Here is a 20518-nt window from a genome sequence, read left to right as displayed (position 1 = left end):
AAGGAGGATCCATGCAGGAGATCAATGAGTAGCTGTCCAGTGCATCTGGGCTTCTCCCTTCTTGTTACAAGGTTTTCACAAATGTGGCTCAAAAAAAAAAAGAAACCAACAAGCAACTTGAACTTCACATTAAATTTCTGATAATAAGTCATACTTTTTTTTTGTTTCTTATTTTGCTTTTTTTTGTTTTTTGGTCTGAACACAACACGTCACCAAGTCCTGTTTTTAAAATTTGGGAATATAAAGTGAGAAGGACTTTGGACAATAACGACATGACAAAAAAAAATAAAAAAGGGTGGTAAAGTTCACCGGCCCACCAATCAGCACAAGCTTTCCTTTGCAAACCACCACAACCTTTCTCCTTTTCAGAGTCATTGGCCAAAAACGCCATCTCAAGAGTGAATTTCTTTGTATGGACAATATAATTAATAAATTTGTATTATACAGGAGCAAAAAAAGAAAAGGAAATCAAAAGTGAAATAATTTAGTTGCTATATATCTTAAGTATATCTTTTTTTTTCTTAAGCTTTGGTTTGAACTTGTCTAGCAATGTTTTGTTAGTTAGCTCTGTCTTCCACATTCACAAGATCTTTGGAACACACTACACGTAGACCAACTAACCATCATTTACTTGCCTTCACAAAGACCCTACAGTACAATTTTTGAGCCGGAACCACCTTGAGCGGGGCACCCGGAAAGCTATTTTATATTTTGGAATTGAAAACTGCTAACGAGAATATATATTTAAAAAAAAAAAACAATCTATTGGCATTAAAAACCTGTGTTGAGAGATGGGCAGGTTAAAGCATCAGGTGAAGATCATCTACACACTTTGTACAATTAATTACATTGGAACTTTCAACTAATCAACATATCGAGTTCGTTAAGAGTAATCAGAGGTAGCGAGGTCACAAGCCCATATAAATAGACTTCTGTTTTTTTTCTCAAGGGGAGGAAAGCTATACAGACACAAAATAAAACGTACCCACTGAACATATTGTTCAGTCTGAAAACACCCTCTTTATGAGCCCCCCTTTAAAAACAACCGCCCTCCACAAGAAATACCCAAGACCTTCCAGTTTAAACATTCACTGAAATATTATTAGTTCTTTAAGTAAAACACGTACCTCAAGGAGAGGTGGGGGATGGGAGGGTCTTCCCCCCAACCCCCACACCCAAACGGGTTTGGTTGCCGGGTGCACTAACAGGCAAGAAAGGGGGAAAAGAGTGAACATCCTTTACTGTCAACAGCCATGAAGAAAACTCTTGAAACTAAACATTGACCCTAACTTGATCCCACCTGGGTCCTTCTATCAGTTAAAGCATAGAGATGGTCCAGGTCACACCCTCATCGTACATCGAGATCTCCCCCATCGCTTAAAAGAGAAAAAAAGAGGCTATAAAGCTGTCAAAGAGTTCAAAATACTCTTTTTTTGCTATATTATTGCCAGTTCTGGTTTCATTGGGTTCTTTAAATCTATTTGGTCAGAATAGCGTTGCAGAGTAGAGGGTGGGATTCGATCAGCGTTCTATGGACATACCAGCAAAAAGCTTTTAAAAGCAAGGAGGAAAGGAAGCCTTTCGGGGGGGGGGGGGGGGTGGCAAAGGGCAGGACATTACATTGGTACCCACATTCACATTTATCGGCCTTGAAAGAGCACAGGTCGCAAAGCTATGACGCCATGGCTTTGTGACATTAAGCTGAGAGTGAGAGAGAGTCAGAGAATCAGAGAGAAAGAGGAGGAGAGTGTGAGAGAGAGTCAGAGAGACAGAGAGTCAGAGAGACAGAGCTACAGAGACTCAAAGAGCCAGAGAGCCAGATAAAGTTAGAGAGAGAAAGTTCGAGAGAGAGAGAGAGGTAGAGAGAGAGAGAGAGAGTCAGAGAGACAGTGACTCAGAGAGCCAGAGACAGAGAGAGCCAGAGACAGAGAAAGTTAGAGAGAGAAAGTTAGAGAGAGAGAGAGAGAGAGAGAGAGAGAGAGAGAGAGAGAGAGAGAGAAGAGTAAACAGTTCCTCAAGAACTCCTGAGAGGTGAGCATACATGTCACTTTAAAACTTGATGGTGAATACAATCCCCGAAGCGACACCGTCACCACCATCGCCCAGTATGGCAACAACGCTCACTCGAGCCGGGTTGCCGTCGTAAACCGAGCGTAATAGAACTGTGTTGAACGTGTTCATGTGCGTTTCTTTGTCGAGCGAGAGTTTCATTTTGTTTTCTATTCCCAGAGTTCTTTGGCTTGATGCGTTTCTAGGAAGGCGAGGTGTGCATTCTCAGGTGACTGATGAGGTTGCGCTGTTGAGTGAACTTGCCGCCGCACAGCTGGCATTCGTACGGCTTCTCCCCGGAGTGAACGCGCATGTGCTCCGTCAGGCGGTACTGGCGGGTGAAGCGCATGCCGCACTCCTCACAGGCAAAGGGCTTGAGGCCCAGGTGGCTGCGCATGTGGCGCGTCATGGTGCCCCTCTGGGTGAACATTTTGCCGCAGATGTTGCAAGGGAAGGGGCGGGTAAGCCAGTGGCTCTTCTCGTGTTGTCGCAACGTCGCCGGGTCCTTGTAGCTCTTATTGCAAACGGTGCACTTGAAGGGGCGGGCTTCGGGGCCGAAGTTGGAGGGCCCCACGGGGTTGGAAAGGTCCTCGGCCTCCTCTTCATCTTCTTCTTTCACATAGGTCCCCACTTCCTCTTTGATGAACAGCTCGTCCTCGGTGTGCGTCTCCACATGAGCGTTGAGCTGCTCCGAGCTCGGGAAGCCTTTCCCGCAGGGGATGCACACGTAGAGGTTATCCCCGAACGCTGGCTCGAAACCTTCTTGGCGGTAGACGTAGTTGGCGTTCTGGTGTGCCGCACCTGTCCCTCCTCTGCCCCCTGCGCTTTCGCCGTCGCTCTGACCGCTCTCGTCGCTGTGGTCCTGACCATTTTCTCCTCCCTCTTCCTCATCTTTGCAATGGTGGTTTTGGTCCGAGTTGAAGCCGCTGGCACTGCCCCCGCCGGGTCGTCCATCCTTTGGCGCCACTATCACACCGTTAACGAGAGGCTTGTCCTGATCTTCAGACTTAAGCCCCGATGCCTCTTTCTTGGGCCATTCGTTCTTGCGCCCGCCTTGACGATATTTCTTCTGGGGCGGGGGTCCGTCATGTTGGGCGTTGTCGGCTTTAGATGTGCAGTTCAACTCCGCGGGCTCCGAGTTGTAAATGTCTGCACTGGGGAGGGTTGTCGAAGAGTCATCCAGTGAGGCACTGTTGGTTGTGGATACTGAGGCAGATTGAGGGGATTCTTGGGAGTTGCTGTGGGGGCTCAGGGCGTCCGTGACCGTGCCTGCCGATGGAGGACTCTTTTTGGTCAGGTCCAGCCCGAGATCGGGCTCACCTGCGCTTGCTCCGCTGCTGAGGTTACCGTTACTGCTTCCGTTCCCACCGCTGCCGTTCCTTCCCGAGCCCCCGATGTACATTTCGTCGTCAGAGAGCTTGTCCCGAAGGCCTTCATCTGGCTGCGGCTGCTCGACGTCTGAAGTGGTGGGATGATAGTGCTTGTTGGGCCCAGCGGGCGTGGAAGAGGAAAGGCGCTGGTTGTTGTGGCGTAAGCGGCTAAGGGGCCCAGGAGTGGAAGGTTTACCGGGCAGGGGTTTTCCTCCCCCGCGCTTGAGCTTCTTTCTGCACAGGGCAGCGAGGTCGTGGAGCTGGAGGTAGCTGGCTGCAGTTAAGAGGGCACTAAAATTCTGCTCACAGCCCTGGTCTGATGAGGAGAGCAGCTTACCGGTGTAGATGAAGTCCAAGACTTGCCTGAACACAGATGGGTTGACCATTTCCGTGTCGAGGTTAATGAGGTTATCGTGGAGGACCAAAGACTTGAAATAGATGCTGCTCGCCGCCAGGATGTTCTTGTGGGCACGGAAGAGGGCATTCTCCACCACGATGATGACGTCACACAGGAAACCTTTGGCTCTCTGTTGGTTGAGTTGCAGCAGCAGTTGTTTGGCATGATTTGGCAGTTCCATTTCCACCTTCCTTCTTTCCTCGCTTCTCACTCGCTCTCTTCCAACACCACCTGAAGCTGGAAAGACCAAAAACAAAAAGCGCGGTGAGTTTGGGGCTTTCAGGTAGCCACATCAGAAAGGTTCTCAGTGAAAAGCAGACCAATCGGGCATAAATTAACATTCCACGATTAGCATTAACATTCAACCACTCACGCGAGGTTTGTCAACATGAATCACCCCTCCATCAAATCGAATTTTGTGTAACGCAACAAACAGAAACAACAATCTAACTTCCTGAAAGTGAAAAGAGAGCTGCTGCCTTTGAACCGACAATAAAGCACAACGTGCGACTGCCGTTCCTGTGACGGAATCCATATAAGCTCCAGGTTCTCACAGGGACGTTGGCCAAATGTGGCACATAATCAACATGTCAACTTGGAAACAGGAAACCTTCTCCCCCCCTCTCATCTTGCATTTAAAACCAATTGCAAGCCTTCATGGATCAGATACATGTTGCCACTATTCTGGCACAATGGCCAACCGGGCGGAGAAAAACAAGGGATTAAAAGGAAGTACTTAAAAAAAGGTACCTCCTTTCAACTTCTCGTCACTCCCCCAGTCCACATAACTCTGGTTTCATTGAGATGCCCTCCTTGGAAACTCGTCTCACCCTACTCTCCATTAGGTCATGGTAATGTCAGCTCTGCCCCCATTGTCTGGGGGTGGGGGTGGGTGCCACGGCAGGGCCGGGGGGGAAGGATTAGGTGACACTTGAGCAGGTAAAACTACACAGGAGCTCGGGCGGAGAAGGGGGTGGAGGGTGTGGCTCAAAGACAAGGACAGCATCACCGGAACCTCCAGGGAAGAATTAGGGAATTAGGGAAGACCTCATTTGCTTTTAACCTACAAAGCGGTCAGGATAATATCAGTGTAGGCAAGGAAAAAAATAAAATAAAAGACAATAAAAGACAAATAGAAAACACAGTGTCATGGGTATATAACACACCAGTCTTACTATTCGTTTTTAAATAAAGCTGACATGACATGAAAACACTTGAAGGTGATTTAATTGTCACTCAACTAATGACTTTAATTGCAACTCTTATACGTGAGTCGGACAACAAACCACATCAACGACAACCGAAGAGGTACAGGAGGAATTCAGATCAGAATGATTTGTCAGAACTATGACATTGGCATGGATGCAATCTTGGCTTGGATCGATGCCAGCGGCACTCGCGTCACAGGAAGCCGTGTTGGCGACACAGCTTGTTGAGTATTGTTAAAAACAGTCAAGTGTTCTGTCGGTAATTGATATCTTTATTGTTATTGTATTTAGGAAACCCGCCCAAGTTATGTTATTCATGATGAATACTTACAATCTATCTTCTGAATTGTATTTAATATTTCCATTATCGTAAAGGGCATACTGCAAATAAATCCATATTGGTCTAATCCTACCTAGTTGTTATTTAAAAAAATATTACATTTGAGTGCAACCAATACTAATCGTTGGTCTAAGCAAGTACTAAAAATATGAACAAAAGTTAATTGATGAAAGTAAGTAAAAATAAGTAGTGAGTTATGAGTAGAATTGAACAAAGTCAGTGCCATGCAGCGGACAAATCGGTTTGAGGTGAAGCGATATTCTCGCCGTTTGACATATGTTTTCTGAAGCCCTGGGCATTGGGTTAATATGGGCGCATATCATTAATGCCCCACAGAACACCGTGTACTGAATTACAAGAGATTATATAGCGCCGCTAGCGCTTACCTCAATAAGCATATACTGTACATGAGCGTATAAGCCAAGTCAGCACAGTGCCAACCGAGCGATTTAATGGTGATGCGTCACAGTGTTTCTAAACTGCCAAGAAATTGCAATTCACTCTCCACGATTATCCTGGACGTTTAAATGGATTGTCAAATGTTAGAATGTAAACGTATAATGTTTTTTTGCCAATATGACATGGTTTTGGTTTTGTAGTGATCAATTCCACTGCAGACTGGCATTGCAAAATATGTGGGCCAAGAGAAACAACGGCAAAAAAGGCAGTGTACAAATTGAAAAAAGATACAGTGTATGTATACAAAGCAAAACAGCAGGTTTATGAGACACCAAAGTTATATAAATACAATTAACTAATTTATATCAATCATAATTATAGCTAGTTTAATATATAGTTAGCTAGTTTTACAGCTAATAATAATAGCTAGCTTAAAGTCACATCCAAACGAGCGGTCAAGGATTGATACTGCTACCAACCGCAAAAAAACCACCACATTCAAATATCAGATAATACAGTACGGCAAGCCTTGGGACTCAACACAGAGACCAGGGGAGAACCAGAACTAACAACCCTCAACAACAGACAAAAGCTCAGGACTGGAACAAAAGTCCACTGTTGCAACAATTGATAACTGGAGGTGTCTGGCTCTGTTAGAATAGTTGGTCTGGCTGATAGAAATCAGCTGAAGTGATCAGTAGACTCCTGGTCCAGGCCTGGGCTTGCCTCCTCTGATTTGACACTTCAACTCATGGTCTTCACCCCCCCCCCCCCCCTCCTCTCCCTCGCTCTCCTTCTCTCTCATCTGGCCTCCCAACCTTCACATATTTCGGAGCAGGCAGAGAGACCTCACCCCCCCCCCCTCGCGCCGCAACATGTACTGCATCAAAATGAACCAATGATGAAAATACAGTACGGTATAAACCAAATCTGCAATTAAAACTATCTCAGGTGCTACCTGGGTGTGCGGCAATGACTCCTACAAGCGATAATGGAGGAAGGAAAGACCCGTTTTCCATGATGCCAACCGAAATATCATACATCCCTGAAGCATCTTGTCTAACGCTCATGCTTACATCTCCGCAGGCTTTCTGGGTGAGGGCACTAAGAGGCTTTTCCACCAAATAGACAAAAAACGGTGACGAGAACCAGCATACGGAAGACAGCCCAGGAAAGGGAGGGGCAGAAAAAAAACTCCCCCACCCCCTCATTTTCTCATCCCTCCATCTCGACCCCCCCCCCCCCCAACCTCATCACCCACATGGCTACCAGCTCCCCCTGGCCCCTCCGGTGCTATGCTCTGCCGGCTGGATTCCAGGGAGCTGCTAATGGATTGCGGCTGATCTATATGCAGCGAGGGTGGGACACGTGTAGCCTACCTCCTCTTCCTTTGGTGATGCCCAACAGCGTTAATACGACAGGGGGTGGGGGTTGCCAATGGACCTGTACCATCATTACTGCTCCATTGTTAGTTGGGGTATTTTTATTTCTTTCTTGATGGACGATAAACTGGATATCAGGTTTATCGTACACAGCTCACAATTGAGAGCAGAATAGTTTTCCTGGTTTAGGTCATGAAGATTGTCCTCTCTATTTCTATCTAAGTTTCTTGGATAAGAAGCAAAACGTCCGACACCTTCAAAGAAGACAGATGACGGCTGAAGAAACCTTTTCATTGTCTCTATTACTTATGACTTGGATTGTCCACTTGGTTCCTGATGTATCTATGTCTTTAACCAGTTTAACTCTAGGAGGTAATGACTGAAACGCTGTACGTATATTAGGTACGATTGCATAATTGGTGGTGAGTTTCCAGCAGGGTTAATTCCTGCATTTTCTAATCCCTCAGCTAAAAATGCATGATGTGTCCTGGCAGAGAAGCTCTGAGATGTCAAGATAGCCAACTGGGCAAGAGAGCCTTAAGGAATTATTGACCCTTAAGAAACAAGGCGTGCTCTGACCAAACACAGCCCCACATACCAAGTGAAGCTAGCTCAGGGGGGGCTTTGAATGGAGACCAGGGTAGACATTGCCCTTCAAGCCGTAGCCGGAGGATCAGTTTACCTTGCCTGCAGTTTTGACCTTTTCAAAAACAGGCTGTGACTTAATGATAGAGGGGCAGCCTCACTCTGAAAACTCTCAAGTACCCCCGCTGCTTAGTCTCAACCTTGACTTCTTTTGGGTATCTTCTCTTCAGTTTACAGGGGTGTGTGCCCAGACTTGAAAGACATGATAAGAAGGGGGGGAAAATCCAGGTGTCTGTGGGTTGAACACACATGCACACGCAGGTAAATTATCTCTTCATTAAAACTGGTTATACCAGAGGTCTGGGCGATCAGGTTTTACTTCATTTAATCCTTATACATACATGACAGGATTGAAGGCAAGGCATTTTTTGGAAAAGTTTCACATTGCTAAAATCATCCCCATTCAAATAGTTCTGCAAAAACTTTAAGAAACACTTATGCATGCCAAGCCAGCAATTGATGCAATCAATTCCATCGGAAACAATATACGGGGGAGGGGGTGGAAGGATTGGGTGCTCAAAAGGGGTGGGTCCCTGTTCTGCCATCTCAAAGGTGGCTCTGGTTGATGCATAGCAATTTTATTTTGACACCATTTTGTTAGAGGCTGATTGAATAAATGGTTGCATTATTCCAATGGAAATTTAAGACTATTTCTTTCCATTTATAAAAATGTCTTAAAGACCTGAGATCAACATTTGAACCATGCCCCAAAAACATTTTTTTTCACCACCCCGCTTTTATTTTTGTGATATCTTTTCATTTATCCACCTATCTTGGAATGTTCTCTTAATTTCCATTGTTTCATTTCATGTTTGCTTCTTCAGCAGAACAGATTTGCTTTTCATATGGAAAAATAAAATTGCCTAGACTTGACATATAGAGTAAGCGTTGTTTAAAAATTTCTAACAGTCCACTTGTCACTTGTTAAAAATGACAGTTTAGAAACACTATCGCATAAAAATGACCCATTTCACCCCCCAAGGCGTTGAAGGATTAAAAGGAGAGCAATGCAGCAAACTTCATACGGCGACGATGACGGAGAGAGCGGTGGGCTGTGGCACTAATCTCCAGAACAGATCACCGGGAGCCTGGTGAAAGGGCAGAGGTGAGTCAAAGTCCTGTGGCGCAATAACAAAACACACCCTACGACTGCAAAAGGTCATTTGCTTACATTCAATAGAAAAGACGACGATCCTGAATTAAATAACAAAACAAAACAAAAAGGCAACTTAATGACCGACTATTCCTCCACGACCTTTTTACAACAGTGACTCGAATAGAGCACTGTGGTCTACTGAGCAGGTGATAAGGTAAGAGACCAAAATGTGCCGTGAAAGACAAAAGGAAGAAAGAAAAAAAGACTGCACTGCACACATGTCGAGGCCCTCAGTTTGTGCGCGCGCGCACACACACACACACACACACACACACACACACACACACACACACACACACACACACACACACACACACACACACACACACACACACACACACACACACACACACACACACACACACACACACACACACACACACACACACACACAGTCATGAAGACAGTGCACTAACAACACGCACACACACCCAGAGAGTATTGCTGGTGGGCAGTGCGAGTGGGGGGGGAAGGGTTGGGGGATGGTACAAAAGGCAGTTTGAAATACAAACAAGCAACCACCTAAGACCCATTTCAACATGGCCGACAGCGGGCTCCGCGGGTAAGGTTGATCCAAGATTGACTACGAGCGCTACTGTTGCAATTAACAGGGTTTCAATTCACTTGCTCACTCCCTCGTGAGCGAAAGGAAAGCTCACAATAAGGAGATTAAAGACAGCAGCAGAGCTTTACTCATTTTCAAATAACCGCTCGCTTAGGTTTCCTTATACCTGAGTTGAGACATGCCGCGTCAGGCAGAAATCAACACACGGGCAGACCTAAGGATTGGTTGAGGAAGATTTTTTGTAATCCCACAGCATCCATGATTTCTTATCATTTTTGATGTATCAGTATTGCAGTCGAGGCAAAAGTGCAGATACTTTGTGTGAAATATCAGTCTCGTGCAATAAATGGTTATGGTCACCAATCTGAGGTGGCACAACATCCCCCCCCCCCCCCACTCCCTGGCCCTTTTGGCACAATAGCCAAATTTAAATCAATCGCCACAGTTGAGTTAGTGTCACTGTGGCACCGTTTGGAAGGATCCTTTGTCGAGCTGAATGATTTTCGAAAATAACATCTAGTGATTCTTATTATTTGATATCCAAATCATGCTACAGTGCAACACTCATTATAGACAAACTTGGCAGGAAATCACATGATACCATCAAAACAATCAAAGCTAGTGATCCAATAATGCAACACAGCAGCAGTGGTTGTGCGAGGTGGTTCTTTTTCACGGTTGAATAAAGCAAGAATTACTCCTTGCTGTAACACATAAAGGATGTATATATAGAACTGTAAACCCATGTAGAAACATTTTCCTTGTCAGTTTTTTTTTTTCGCTTATGTACATGCTCATTGCATATTCTGTATGTGTAGGTTCATTAAGAAATTGTTTTAGCATGTTTGAGAAAGTAACTGCTTCATACGGATATTGTGGTCCGAACAATCTAGCCTAACATTCATACCGTGGTTTAAATCGAATCCCTTCAAAGTAATAGCATACATTGCACTGTAAAATTAAGTACAGTGAGACCTCAACTTACAAACACCTTATCTTACAAACTTTTCATCTTACACACTTCAAATTTCTGAAAATTAAACCTTATAATAAGCACTATTTTCATAATACACACCCAGCACGGCTGGCGGAGTGATCTTCGGCGGAAGCACACGACCGAACAGCACCAGAGGTTAAGTTACCAACAGTCCTTATGGAAGGTGACTCTCCTTCCATAAGCCATCAACAACCATCAAAAAGGTAAATAAAACTTTATTTTACAGCACAGTTTATTTCTTTAATTACAGTCCTCATGTAATGTGCCTCTCTTTCCAAACAGCAATTCTGTTTGACCTTCGACCTCCAACGCCATTCCATCAAGCCATCAATGACCATCACAAATGTAAATAAAGTGACTTTATGATACAATGCAGTGTATTTCTTTCATTACAATACAATAGCACATTTATTATACATAGAATAAGGTATGTTGTGTGTAGTTTTAAGGCTTATTTAGTTGAAAAGTATATTTTGTGGAAACCCGGGAACGGATTATTCCCATTTTAATGGTTTCCTGTGGATTTTTTTTTTTTTAATACACACTTTTCGCCTTACACACTCTGTCTGGGAACCAATTAAGTTCGTAAGTTGAGGTCTCACTGTATACAGATATTAATGAGATATTTCCAAATGTGAAATTCAAGTATTTCCTGTGAAAATGGGCATAAAGTATGAATGGATTTGTTCTGATTATCTTATCTTTCATACAGTCCATGAATAGCATGCCGCTAAGTAGATTGCGAAAGGCACCACAAAACAAACAAATTCGTCATGAACAAATCAAACTAAATGAATGAATACAAATAAAAAATAACTTAAATCAGTAAACAAATCATTGCCTAGTTCTATGTCTCAGCCTTTAAAAAACGGCTGTACACAATGATCGGGGATGTTGTTTACCATTTGTCAACTGCGGGCATTCGAGTCTCTTCGGTGATTAATGGCTACATAAATAAACTTAGAACAAATACATACTTTTAAAATCCATTTAATTAGGCAAAAAAAGGACTTTATAACATGTAAAATTCATTGAGTTAAATTTCAGAAAAAATAAAACACGTTTACCGGAAAATGCTCCATTTGAATGAAAAGAAGCTGAGCGAAGAATATATACACTGTATAATAATTGGGAATCGTTTCCCAGGAAATAGCTACCTTTAACATTGAAATAAACTAATCAGAAATACTTCCATTTGATTGCTTTTACATTTGCCATTACTCTGAAGGGATTCAATTGACATCAAAATGTTTATTTTCAGCTGATATTCCCCGGCCCTCAGTCTACGAAGCAGTGAAGTATCTGGCAAAAAACATTTACTGGTACATAACGTATCATCTTTCATTTATGAACATACAATATTAAAGAATTTAGGTAAAACATATTTTTACACATAATTGCAAATGTATAGAATTATGAATGCAAGCAGTAGGCCATGCTTTGTTGAGCCATAGGAAAAAAACAAGTGTCTGCCTCACACAAGGTACTATATATTGATTAAAAGCTGATCATTAGAGACTGTGATTGAATTCACATTTTCATTTGAAGTGGAATTGTGGTTCTACAAAGAGTCCTTTGGATTTCTTTTTAAAATTGTCATAAATTAAGGTCCAAACATTTGACTTGGTAAATCAACCGATTGACAGCATCTGTAGGAAAATGTTAATACAGATTTGATTCCGATGTCCAAACATTTGACTTGGTAAATCAACCGATTGACAGCATCTGTAGGAAAATGTTAATACAGATTTGATTCCGATGTAATCCAATATAATCTGATGGCCGGCTATAAATGCCGGCGTGGGGTGAGGAGATACGACCGCCTCCCCCTTCTCCCTGAGCGTTGCATGCCTGAAGAGGGAAATGCATGCATTACAGTATGTCCACTGCGGATAGGGTCAAAACCTTCCAATTAAGACTCCTTTTATGTGTCAGGCAGTTCATCCGTGTTGCAGACAAACAAGTCCTGCCCAGGGTGCAACGGAAAGAAAAGAGCCCCTTATATTTCATCACAGGAGGGGAGTGGGGGGGGGGCTGTGGGGGGGGGGGGGGGGGGGGGGGGGGGCAATGGCCACTACATGCCCCATATGTGCCAGTGTTGTGAAGGAAAGGGCTCCATCTCACACATGGCTCATCTACAAGTCCATTCAACTTTGGACACATCAGGGAGAACGTGTACACATAATTTTACATTTCACATTTAATTTCTTCAAATGCTCAATAGATAAAAACAAATTTATTTATGCTTTGAATATGGAAAGAATCTAAAGTCTTCACAACTAATGCTGAGCAGCTCATGAATGTTTTTTTTCTGTCAGGGCCATGGAAATAAAAGTGAGTTTACTAACGTGAAATAAATTTACCAATAAACTATACACAATAGCTCACTCACAATTCAGTAGAGTCCTAGTTCCAATTGATTCTGTCCAATTTCTGTTGCCAATGGCCAGAATTCATATGCAGCATGAAAAAGGCTTTCTTAAAACAGGAAGTCTTCAGGGGTGGCTGAAGATGTGATTATCTGTGCTTAAAATACGCATGTACAACAAGCATTTGCATTAAACATCTAATGCAGTGCAACTGTGAAATACTAGAAGACACATGACTTAATGCATGAGGCAAAAACACTTCTCTCATGGTTTTGTGAGTCAGAGGAATAGTGATTATGAAATATGCTGTAAGAATGGGGGATTTTGGAGTAGGTATTAACAGAGTAGAGATTCATGTCATTTTATCAACAAATATGCTTTTTAAGTTTAAGACAGTGTAGTAGTACAACTCAAATTATCCACATTTTATTATATGTTTTAGTACTGATAAAAAGATTGTTAACTAGGTCTGAACTACTGTTGCACTTGGATAGTCTTGCAGGGATGTACATTGAAATGTTGCTGTGGTTCTCATACGAGGAACAGAGGTTGTTTGTAACATCCATCCATGTATTTGCTATCGCTTATCTGGAGTTGGGTCATGAGGGTAACAGCTTTTGCAGAGAAGCCCAGACTCCCACCTCCCCAGCCACTTCTTCCAGCTCTTTCCGGCGGATCCCAAGGTGTTCCCAGGCCAGCCAGGAGATATCATCTCTCTAGCATTTCATGGGTCTTCACCGGGGCCTCTGCTGGTGTAACATGCATGGAACGCCTCACCAGGAAAGCATCCAAGAAGCACCCTAACAAGATGCCCGAGCCACTTCATCTCTCTCCTCTCTACGTGGAGAAGTCAAATCTAAGCCCCTATCCAATAACTGAACTTCTCACCTAATCTCTCAGGGAGAGCTCGGCCGGACACCCTGCGAAAGAAACTAATTTTGGCCGCTTGTATCTGATATCCGAGCCCACCTCAGAGACTCCAGACTCTGCTTCCTCTAAGGAAGGCATGTTGGTCGAGTTGAGAAGGATTCTGCCCAGATTCACAGTGTCCCTGGTTGAGGTCAGCAGGGCCCCCAAATCAATCAATCAATCAATCAATCAATCAATCAATCAATCAATCAATCAATCAATCCATTAACCCACCAACCTCATGGATCAATTTAAAGGGTGAAAGCACATCAGGGCAAAGTAGTGTCTTTGAGACACGTCTCACGTGTGCATAATTTCTGGAGCCTTACCAAGTAAACAGTAAAATGTCGATTATGCCATACGTTTATTTTGATGTGCAGGCATGTCAACAGAGCATGCAAGCAAACAAAAGCAACAACTTGTCTGCACTCACGTCAACTCAAAGACATTGTCACTGCATGCAGCTCCGGAGTTTGGATGTTCCCACCGGGACTGTGTGGATTTGCTCTGGATACTCCAGTATGCTCCTGCATTCCAAAAACATGCATCACAGGCTGATTGAAGACACTAAATCGTCTCTCGGTGTGAGTGTGGATAGGCTCCACTAACCCGCAGACCTTTGTAAGGATAAGCAGATCGGAAAATGGATGGATGTGTGGGTGGGTGGACATACAGTAAAGTCTCGTTATATCGATATTCTCGGGAGTCTGAAAAAATATCGATATAACCGGACTATCGATATATCCGATCCTGCGGCATGTAAATTTTCTCCTTGCATTCCGAGAAATAGTATCGTAATAAGCAGTACTATCGATATAACCAATATCGATATAACGAGACTTTACTGTATTTTGAAAGAAATGCAAAATATCTGTTGATCCAATCAATCAGAGGTGTAAAATTGAGCACTAAGCATTCAAGGTAACACAATATGGCCTTATCAAGAGTTTACTTTTTTTTAAGTTAAAGAAAATCTAATCTAATTTGTTTTACCCCCCCCCCCCCCACCCAAAAACCCTCACCGAACTAAATCAATCCTGGCAGCCGCACATGATGTAGTATCTCTCTCTCTCTGTGTAAGGAAGTGAAGCAATCAACTAGCCAGTGAACATATGATTGGTACGATAATGTGACTCTGTTCTTCGAAGAATGAACTTTGTTGGTGAGATAAGACTGGCCAGACCCCCCCCCTTCAAAAAAAAAGGCAACACGCCCATGTGACCTGAATCTAACAGCTTTGAGTTCCCCCACCACAAAAATAGCCACCACCTCTAACTTTAAAACGCATTATTAGAACCACATGGCTATCAGAAACACATTTTTCTTTTACTTATTAACTCATTCGCTGCCATTCCCGAATTTATTCACGAATTGAAAAGTGTGACGTGCAGCGCCATTCCCAATTTTTTTCAGGTTTTGTTTTTTCTTGCGAGGGGTGCCGATAAAGCGCTGGTCAGACCTCTGGCAATGTTTTTCCCTCCCAAGAAGGGGCAGCATTTGCCTTTTTCCCCGTTAGCGCTTTGTTACAGCTTCAGCGCTATATAAATCAATATCAGGATGTATTGTATTGCATTTTGTACAGCTGCCGCCATTTCAAGCTTAGATAACTCCAGACCCATATAACTTAGAAATGAACTATTTTTTTCTGATAAAAAGAAAATAATATAAGGTTACTTACGCTGCAATGAATGTTTATGTACTCCTAAAACTATATATTCTGGTAGGTCCTGCAATTTGAGTGAAAATGACAAAAAACCCTGGCACTGAAGTGGCCACACATTAGCACATCGTCTGGCAGTGAATAGGTTAAAGAGCAGCAACAACCCTGCCCAAAGGTGCTGGGGACACTGAACGAATCTCAAACTGTCCTCTGACAGGCGGCGCAGGCTATGCATGTCTTGCATGAACAGCCTTTAAGTCCTTGAACGCATGTCAGCAGAACATACAACCTAAGTAACCTTCTTAAGGCATTGTGCTGCCTACACACGCCACTGTAAGCCATGATCACAATGGACACAGGCCACTGTGTGTATATGTGTTAAGAGGAGGGTAGCAGATCATGAGGCGCACGCACACACACACACACACACACACACACACACACACACACACACACACACACACACACACACACACACACACACACACACACACACACACACACACACACACACACACACACACACACACACACACACAAAGGCCTAAAATTAACCTCCAGGCGCCTCTTTGTAGTCCATAGTGATCAGTTAAGCTTGTCACACTGATCAGTTGACTCATCTTGGGTAGACGCAATCGCCTAAAATCGACATTGAAAGTACATCTGTTGAGAATTTGACAACTGCAGTGAACAGATGTTTGGCCATGGTTGTAAAATGACAGTTTGCCAAAAGAAAGAAAAAGAAAGAAAAGTCGGTTTTAAAAAAACAACTGTTATTTCTTTGGCTTTATTTCAAATTAAATATTTGTTATGGTCACCTTCGCTATGGTTTTAGTTCATATCAATATAGGCATCTCAAAAGGACGAAGAGTCAGATTTAATTTACATACATTTAATTTCAAGCGCCTTTCAAAACGCCCAAGGACACTTTACAATAAAAACAAAGCACACAACAATAAAACCATAAGTAAAATGATAAATAACAGCATATTGAACTAGACATTGAAAGCAATTTTAAACAGATGGGTTTTGAAGTGAGACTTGAAAATAGGGAGGGAGTCAATATTACGGATGTTGGGTGAAAGTGAATTCCAGAGTTTGGAAGCAGAGCGGCTGAAAGCTCCGCATCCCATCATGGTGAGATGGGCAGAGGGCACATAGAGGTGAAGGGAGGATGAGGATCTGAGGGACCGAGAGGGAACGGAGATTTGACAGATAGGGAGGGGCAAGGTTATGATAATAATAATACGCAACACAGGTGATGTGAATCCAAACCAGCAGCCTCAGGTATGTTGATTCGTTTTAACGAGGTGCCAACTTTGCAAATAGAGAGACAGAATAAACAAAACATGTGTGCCAACATTTAATGTTGCAGCATAAGCAAATGCTGGAGGCAAAGCGAGAATATCCTCCCTACTAGCTTGACAAGCCTTCTTTAATTAAGTTCATATACTGCTTCCAAAATGTATTCCACTTTTTTTGGCTTTGTCATACAGCTCAATAAAACAAGTTTCTCTGCCAGTTTCAACCCGCCCTGTGAAACGGACTGAAATTATCCTGGGGTTCGAGTAGCAATGCATAGTCTTGCAGTCTTACACTGCAACGGTGATATACCTTTCGGATCAATTATTTGATTAAACTGGATTTTGTTTCATAAAACATCTGCATGTGACATGCAGGTATTATTGGTATTGCCATCGGAAGTGCCCAGACCGTACCTGGTACTTGGGACTGTGTGCGGTTTTAAAAGGTCAAGCCTGGTTTGCTTGTTAAATGGATAACCGCTAGCCGGTCTGCATGTTGCCTCGGAATCAGTTGTGACCATTGCAGTCATGTATGAAAGTGTTTGTTGGTTTGTTCAATAAAGTGATTGAAAATACACTGGCGGTGCATTACAATGAAAGATAATTAACGGTGGTGGGCTATATTAAATTAGCTAACTGATACGTTGGGTTAGCGATCGTAAACATGCTGTTTTGGAACATTCGATCATCTTCTTTCGAGAGTGATATGATCACAATCTTAAGACACTGTTTTTCCCCACTTTAGTTTTTGACTGTAGTAATGTTTTATAAAGATGATTCGCTGCAGAGATTTCACCATGAGGTTTTTTGTGTTTATGTTTTTCGATTAATTGATGCATAAGATGTAGAGTCACAACAAATAGCTAAAAGCTACACGCAGTGATTAAGGCATCATTGTCTCAGTTCTTCAATCAGTCACAATATTCATTGAAAAAAAAGGATCAATGTCCTTACTAAAGACAGTTGTTTCTTTAAGACTGTTCATTTTCAGTTATCAAGAGTATTGTAGTCTGAAATTGAGATAACTGGACACTTGTTTGTTGAATTTGTTTTGTCAAAACATTAAAACATATTCGATGAAAGCATGATAACATTCATGTATAAAACTCCGTACAACCCTTAAAGGGGCTCCTTCTGCCTACAGTGCCTAGAAATAAATGACCTACTAGATCAAATAGGCTAGAAATACAATCAGGGCTTTCCCATACCTAATAAAAAAATCCACACAAACATGGTTCATTGGCTAATACAGACTGGTTCAAGTCACTGTTATGTTGGGCTCTCAGGTATGATCATGTCATATATGCATTTGCATGTGGCGGAAAACTTCACAGATGAAACATGAAACTGCACCTAAGAGAGACATTACAAACCAGATAAAAACAAGTTGCTTACACTAAAACAAGAGCCAGTCGAGGAAACCAACATTACTGACATTCCTATGCCTTATTATCTCCATGCCCCTTGGTACTTTTAGCAACACTAATCACCTGAGAATCCAAGCTGCCTTCTCACCTGGGAGGGAAATAAATGTTTCAACGAATGAGCCTTTGCTGGGTTGAATTAGATATAGATCTACGAGCACCGCTGTTTGTAGAGCAAAACAAAGATGGGCGATGAGATCTTGCATCCACTGCTTTCCACACACCGCTACTTATGTCTAACTGTCAGTGGCTGCTGCTAAATCACTTTAATTGATCCTACGCGGCACAAAATGTGGATTAACCTGAACACAAACAATGCACGTCGCGCCATATATTTAGTATCGACTGCCCCGGCTCGCTGACCATTATGGTAATTGCGTAGAATCCACATGACTGGACCTACTAAGTCATCGAGAGAGGATGGCAGGAGAGAATGAGCAAATACTCATCGTAAATAGAGATAATGTAAACATATTTTCTTGAAGGCAAGAAAATAAAATACATCGTTTTGCCAGCCTGGTGATGATTTGGTCCATATTAACTCGGAGGGAGGCATCGTTTGCAAGTCCACCGTGCCAACGTAAACCACAGCATTTGGAAAGCCATCTCTTCATTTTTTTATTATTGTAAGGTAGGCCATAAATGGTTAGGTTTACGCATTGAGTACGTCTGCAACAAGAAGCCGGAATCGGCACGAGTGTAGTCTCTTTTTTTGTTGGCACGCCGTGGAAAAAAGCCAGAGCAACACTGCAAACCAACCATAGGCAAGAAACCACCCATACGCACACACACTCACGCGCACACGCACGTACACAAAAAGCAGCCGTTTCACAAGCGCGTCGACACACGTTAGACGGATAAAGAATCGTTTCAAATTACCTTCTTACATCGGTAGGGTGGTTCTCAAGCGTTCTTTACCATCCTCTTGCTCATCTCACAGCCTTCGGGACGCCATGTTGCAAGCTTATGACGTTACGCTTCCTCACCCCTGACCCACATTTGAATAGGAACCAGCCCGGAGTGCATCAGCACAGAGAAACACAACTCTCAGCCCACGGTGGGAGGGTTCGGAGTTCGAACACCAGCCCGCCCCTCCCCTTGCTCTTGGCAGTGGTACCTGCGAAGATGGGTGACGAATGCCCACTCCAAGAAGTCGGTTTATAGGATAGAATTGTTCTCTGTGAGCCCACACGTGACTTAAAAATGTCAAATAATTAACAGTTAGAATAAAATAGTATTCGTTGTTTTGTTATTTGCCTCTTTTAACTGGCCAACGCTAGAATAGCTTTTCACAAACACACACATCTCACTTGCAACCTAAATATCAATCAGTTTCGATCACTTCACATTTGACACACTCTCTTTCACAGTCATTTGTACGATATTATCAGAATTTAAAAAAATACGATTATACGAAACGTCGAGTATGGGCAATCCCTTCAAGTATTTGATACTTTTCACTTTCTGGGTGATACTGTGTGACCTCCTGGGTCAGACAAGTGAGAGCTAAATCAAGCAGAATTGTTGGAATGGGGGGTCAGAAAGTGGGCACCAGATGTGCGGAAGCGGGGTTGTTTATTTGGCTCCTCCTCTTTGCACAGAAAGGCCCCAAGTTGTGTCCGTTACAAACAGACACGTATTTCGGGTCTAGCGTGACTGGTCTTTCATAAGGATACCGTTCAAATTGTCACGAGCGTGTAACATCAATGTTAGGTATTGACATTTAATCACATTTTCAAATTCAACGAAGATACTGTACCCAATACAGGCGTCTTCATCGAGGATGGATGGCGCTGTGCCAAAGCACTATGCCGCCACCAGTTGGCTGTCGAGGAAACTGCAATCGTTGAACCCAAATAATAATAATAATAATAATAATAATAATAATAATAATAATAATAATAATAATAATAATAATAATAATAATGATAATACATTTAATTTATAAGTGCCTTTCAAAACTCTCAAGGACACTTTAAAGTCACAGGTTAAGTTTTTCTGCGGATGAGCAGCGGCAGCCAGTCACACCAGCGTTCACTCAACCCGGAAGTAACACACACACGCAGACACACGCACACGCGCACACACACGCGCACACAACGCACGCGTACAAATCACTACCTCAAATATAAAATTGTCATATAAAATTCAGTCCCTGTTTAAGTTGAATTTTTTTTGATAAGTGTTCCCAAACTTTGACATTTTAATCTCACATAACATCACCAAAATGTCACTTAAATGTATGAATATTGAACGATTTTTTTCATCTACGTTTACCTGCAAATTGACTTCCGTGTGAAATCCGGGACTGTTTTATTGAAAACAAAGTTAATACACTCGCAGA

The 20518-nt window shown here is 42.8% G+C and overlaps 1 protein-coding gene and 1 long non-coding RNA gene across 2 annotated transcripts; one reads left to right on the top strand and one right to left on the bottom strand.

Moving 5' to 3' along the window:
- Positions 1 to 1896: 1896 nt before the first annotated feature.
- On the top strand, positions 1897 to 10868 carry LOC148899020 (uncharacterized). The gene is made up of 4 exons (XR_016114680.1): positions 1897 to 2031; positions 8773 to 8895; positions 10591 to 10711; positions 10791 to 10868. It is a non-coding gene; the product is annotated as an uncharacterized LOC148899020 (long non-coding RNA).
- hic2 (hypermethylated in cancer 2) lies at positions 2025 to 19202 on the bottom strand. Its single transcript, XM_088994066.1, has 2 exons — positions 19054 to 19202; positions 2025 to 4053 (listed from the first exon to the last, which is right to left on the bottom strand). The coding sequence occupies exon 2, from the start codon at positions 3995 to 3997 to the stop codon at positions 2252 to 2254; it is 1746 nt and encodes a 581-aa protein (XP_088850192.1). The 5' UTR covers positions 3998 to 4053; positions 19054 to 19202; the 3' UTR covers positions 2025 to 2251.
- Positions 19203 to 20518: the final 1316 nt, after the last annotated feature.

This window comes from Hippocampus bargibanti, linkage group LG04, assembly GCF_051943395.1.
Source record: "Hippocampus bargibanti isolate YZ-2025 linkage group LG04, ASM5194339v1, whole genome shotgun sequence".
NCBI classification, from domain to species: Eukaryota; Metazoa; Chordata; class Actinopteri; order Syngnathiformes; family Syngnathidae; genus Hippocampus; species Hippocampus bargibanti.
Note: the sequence above shows the minus strand (reverse complement) of the source record. Positions and strands in the feature narration are given on the sequence as shown.

What these genes read in the sequence shown, in the direction of transcription:
- hic2 (XM_088994066.1), bottom strand. Translation starts at nt 3,997, where the DNA reads ATGGAACTGCCAAATCATGCCAAACAACTGCTGCTGCAACTCAACCAA.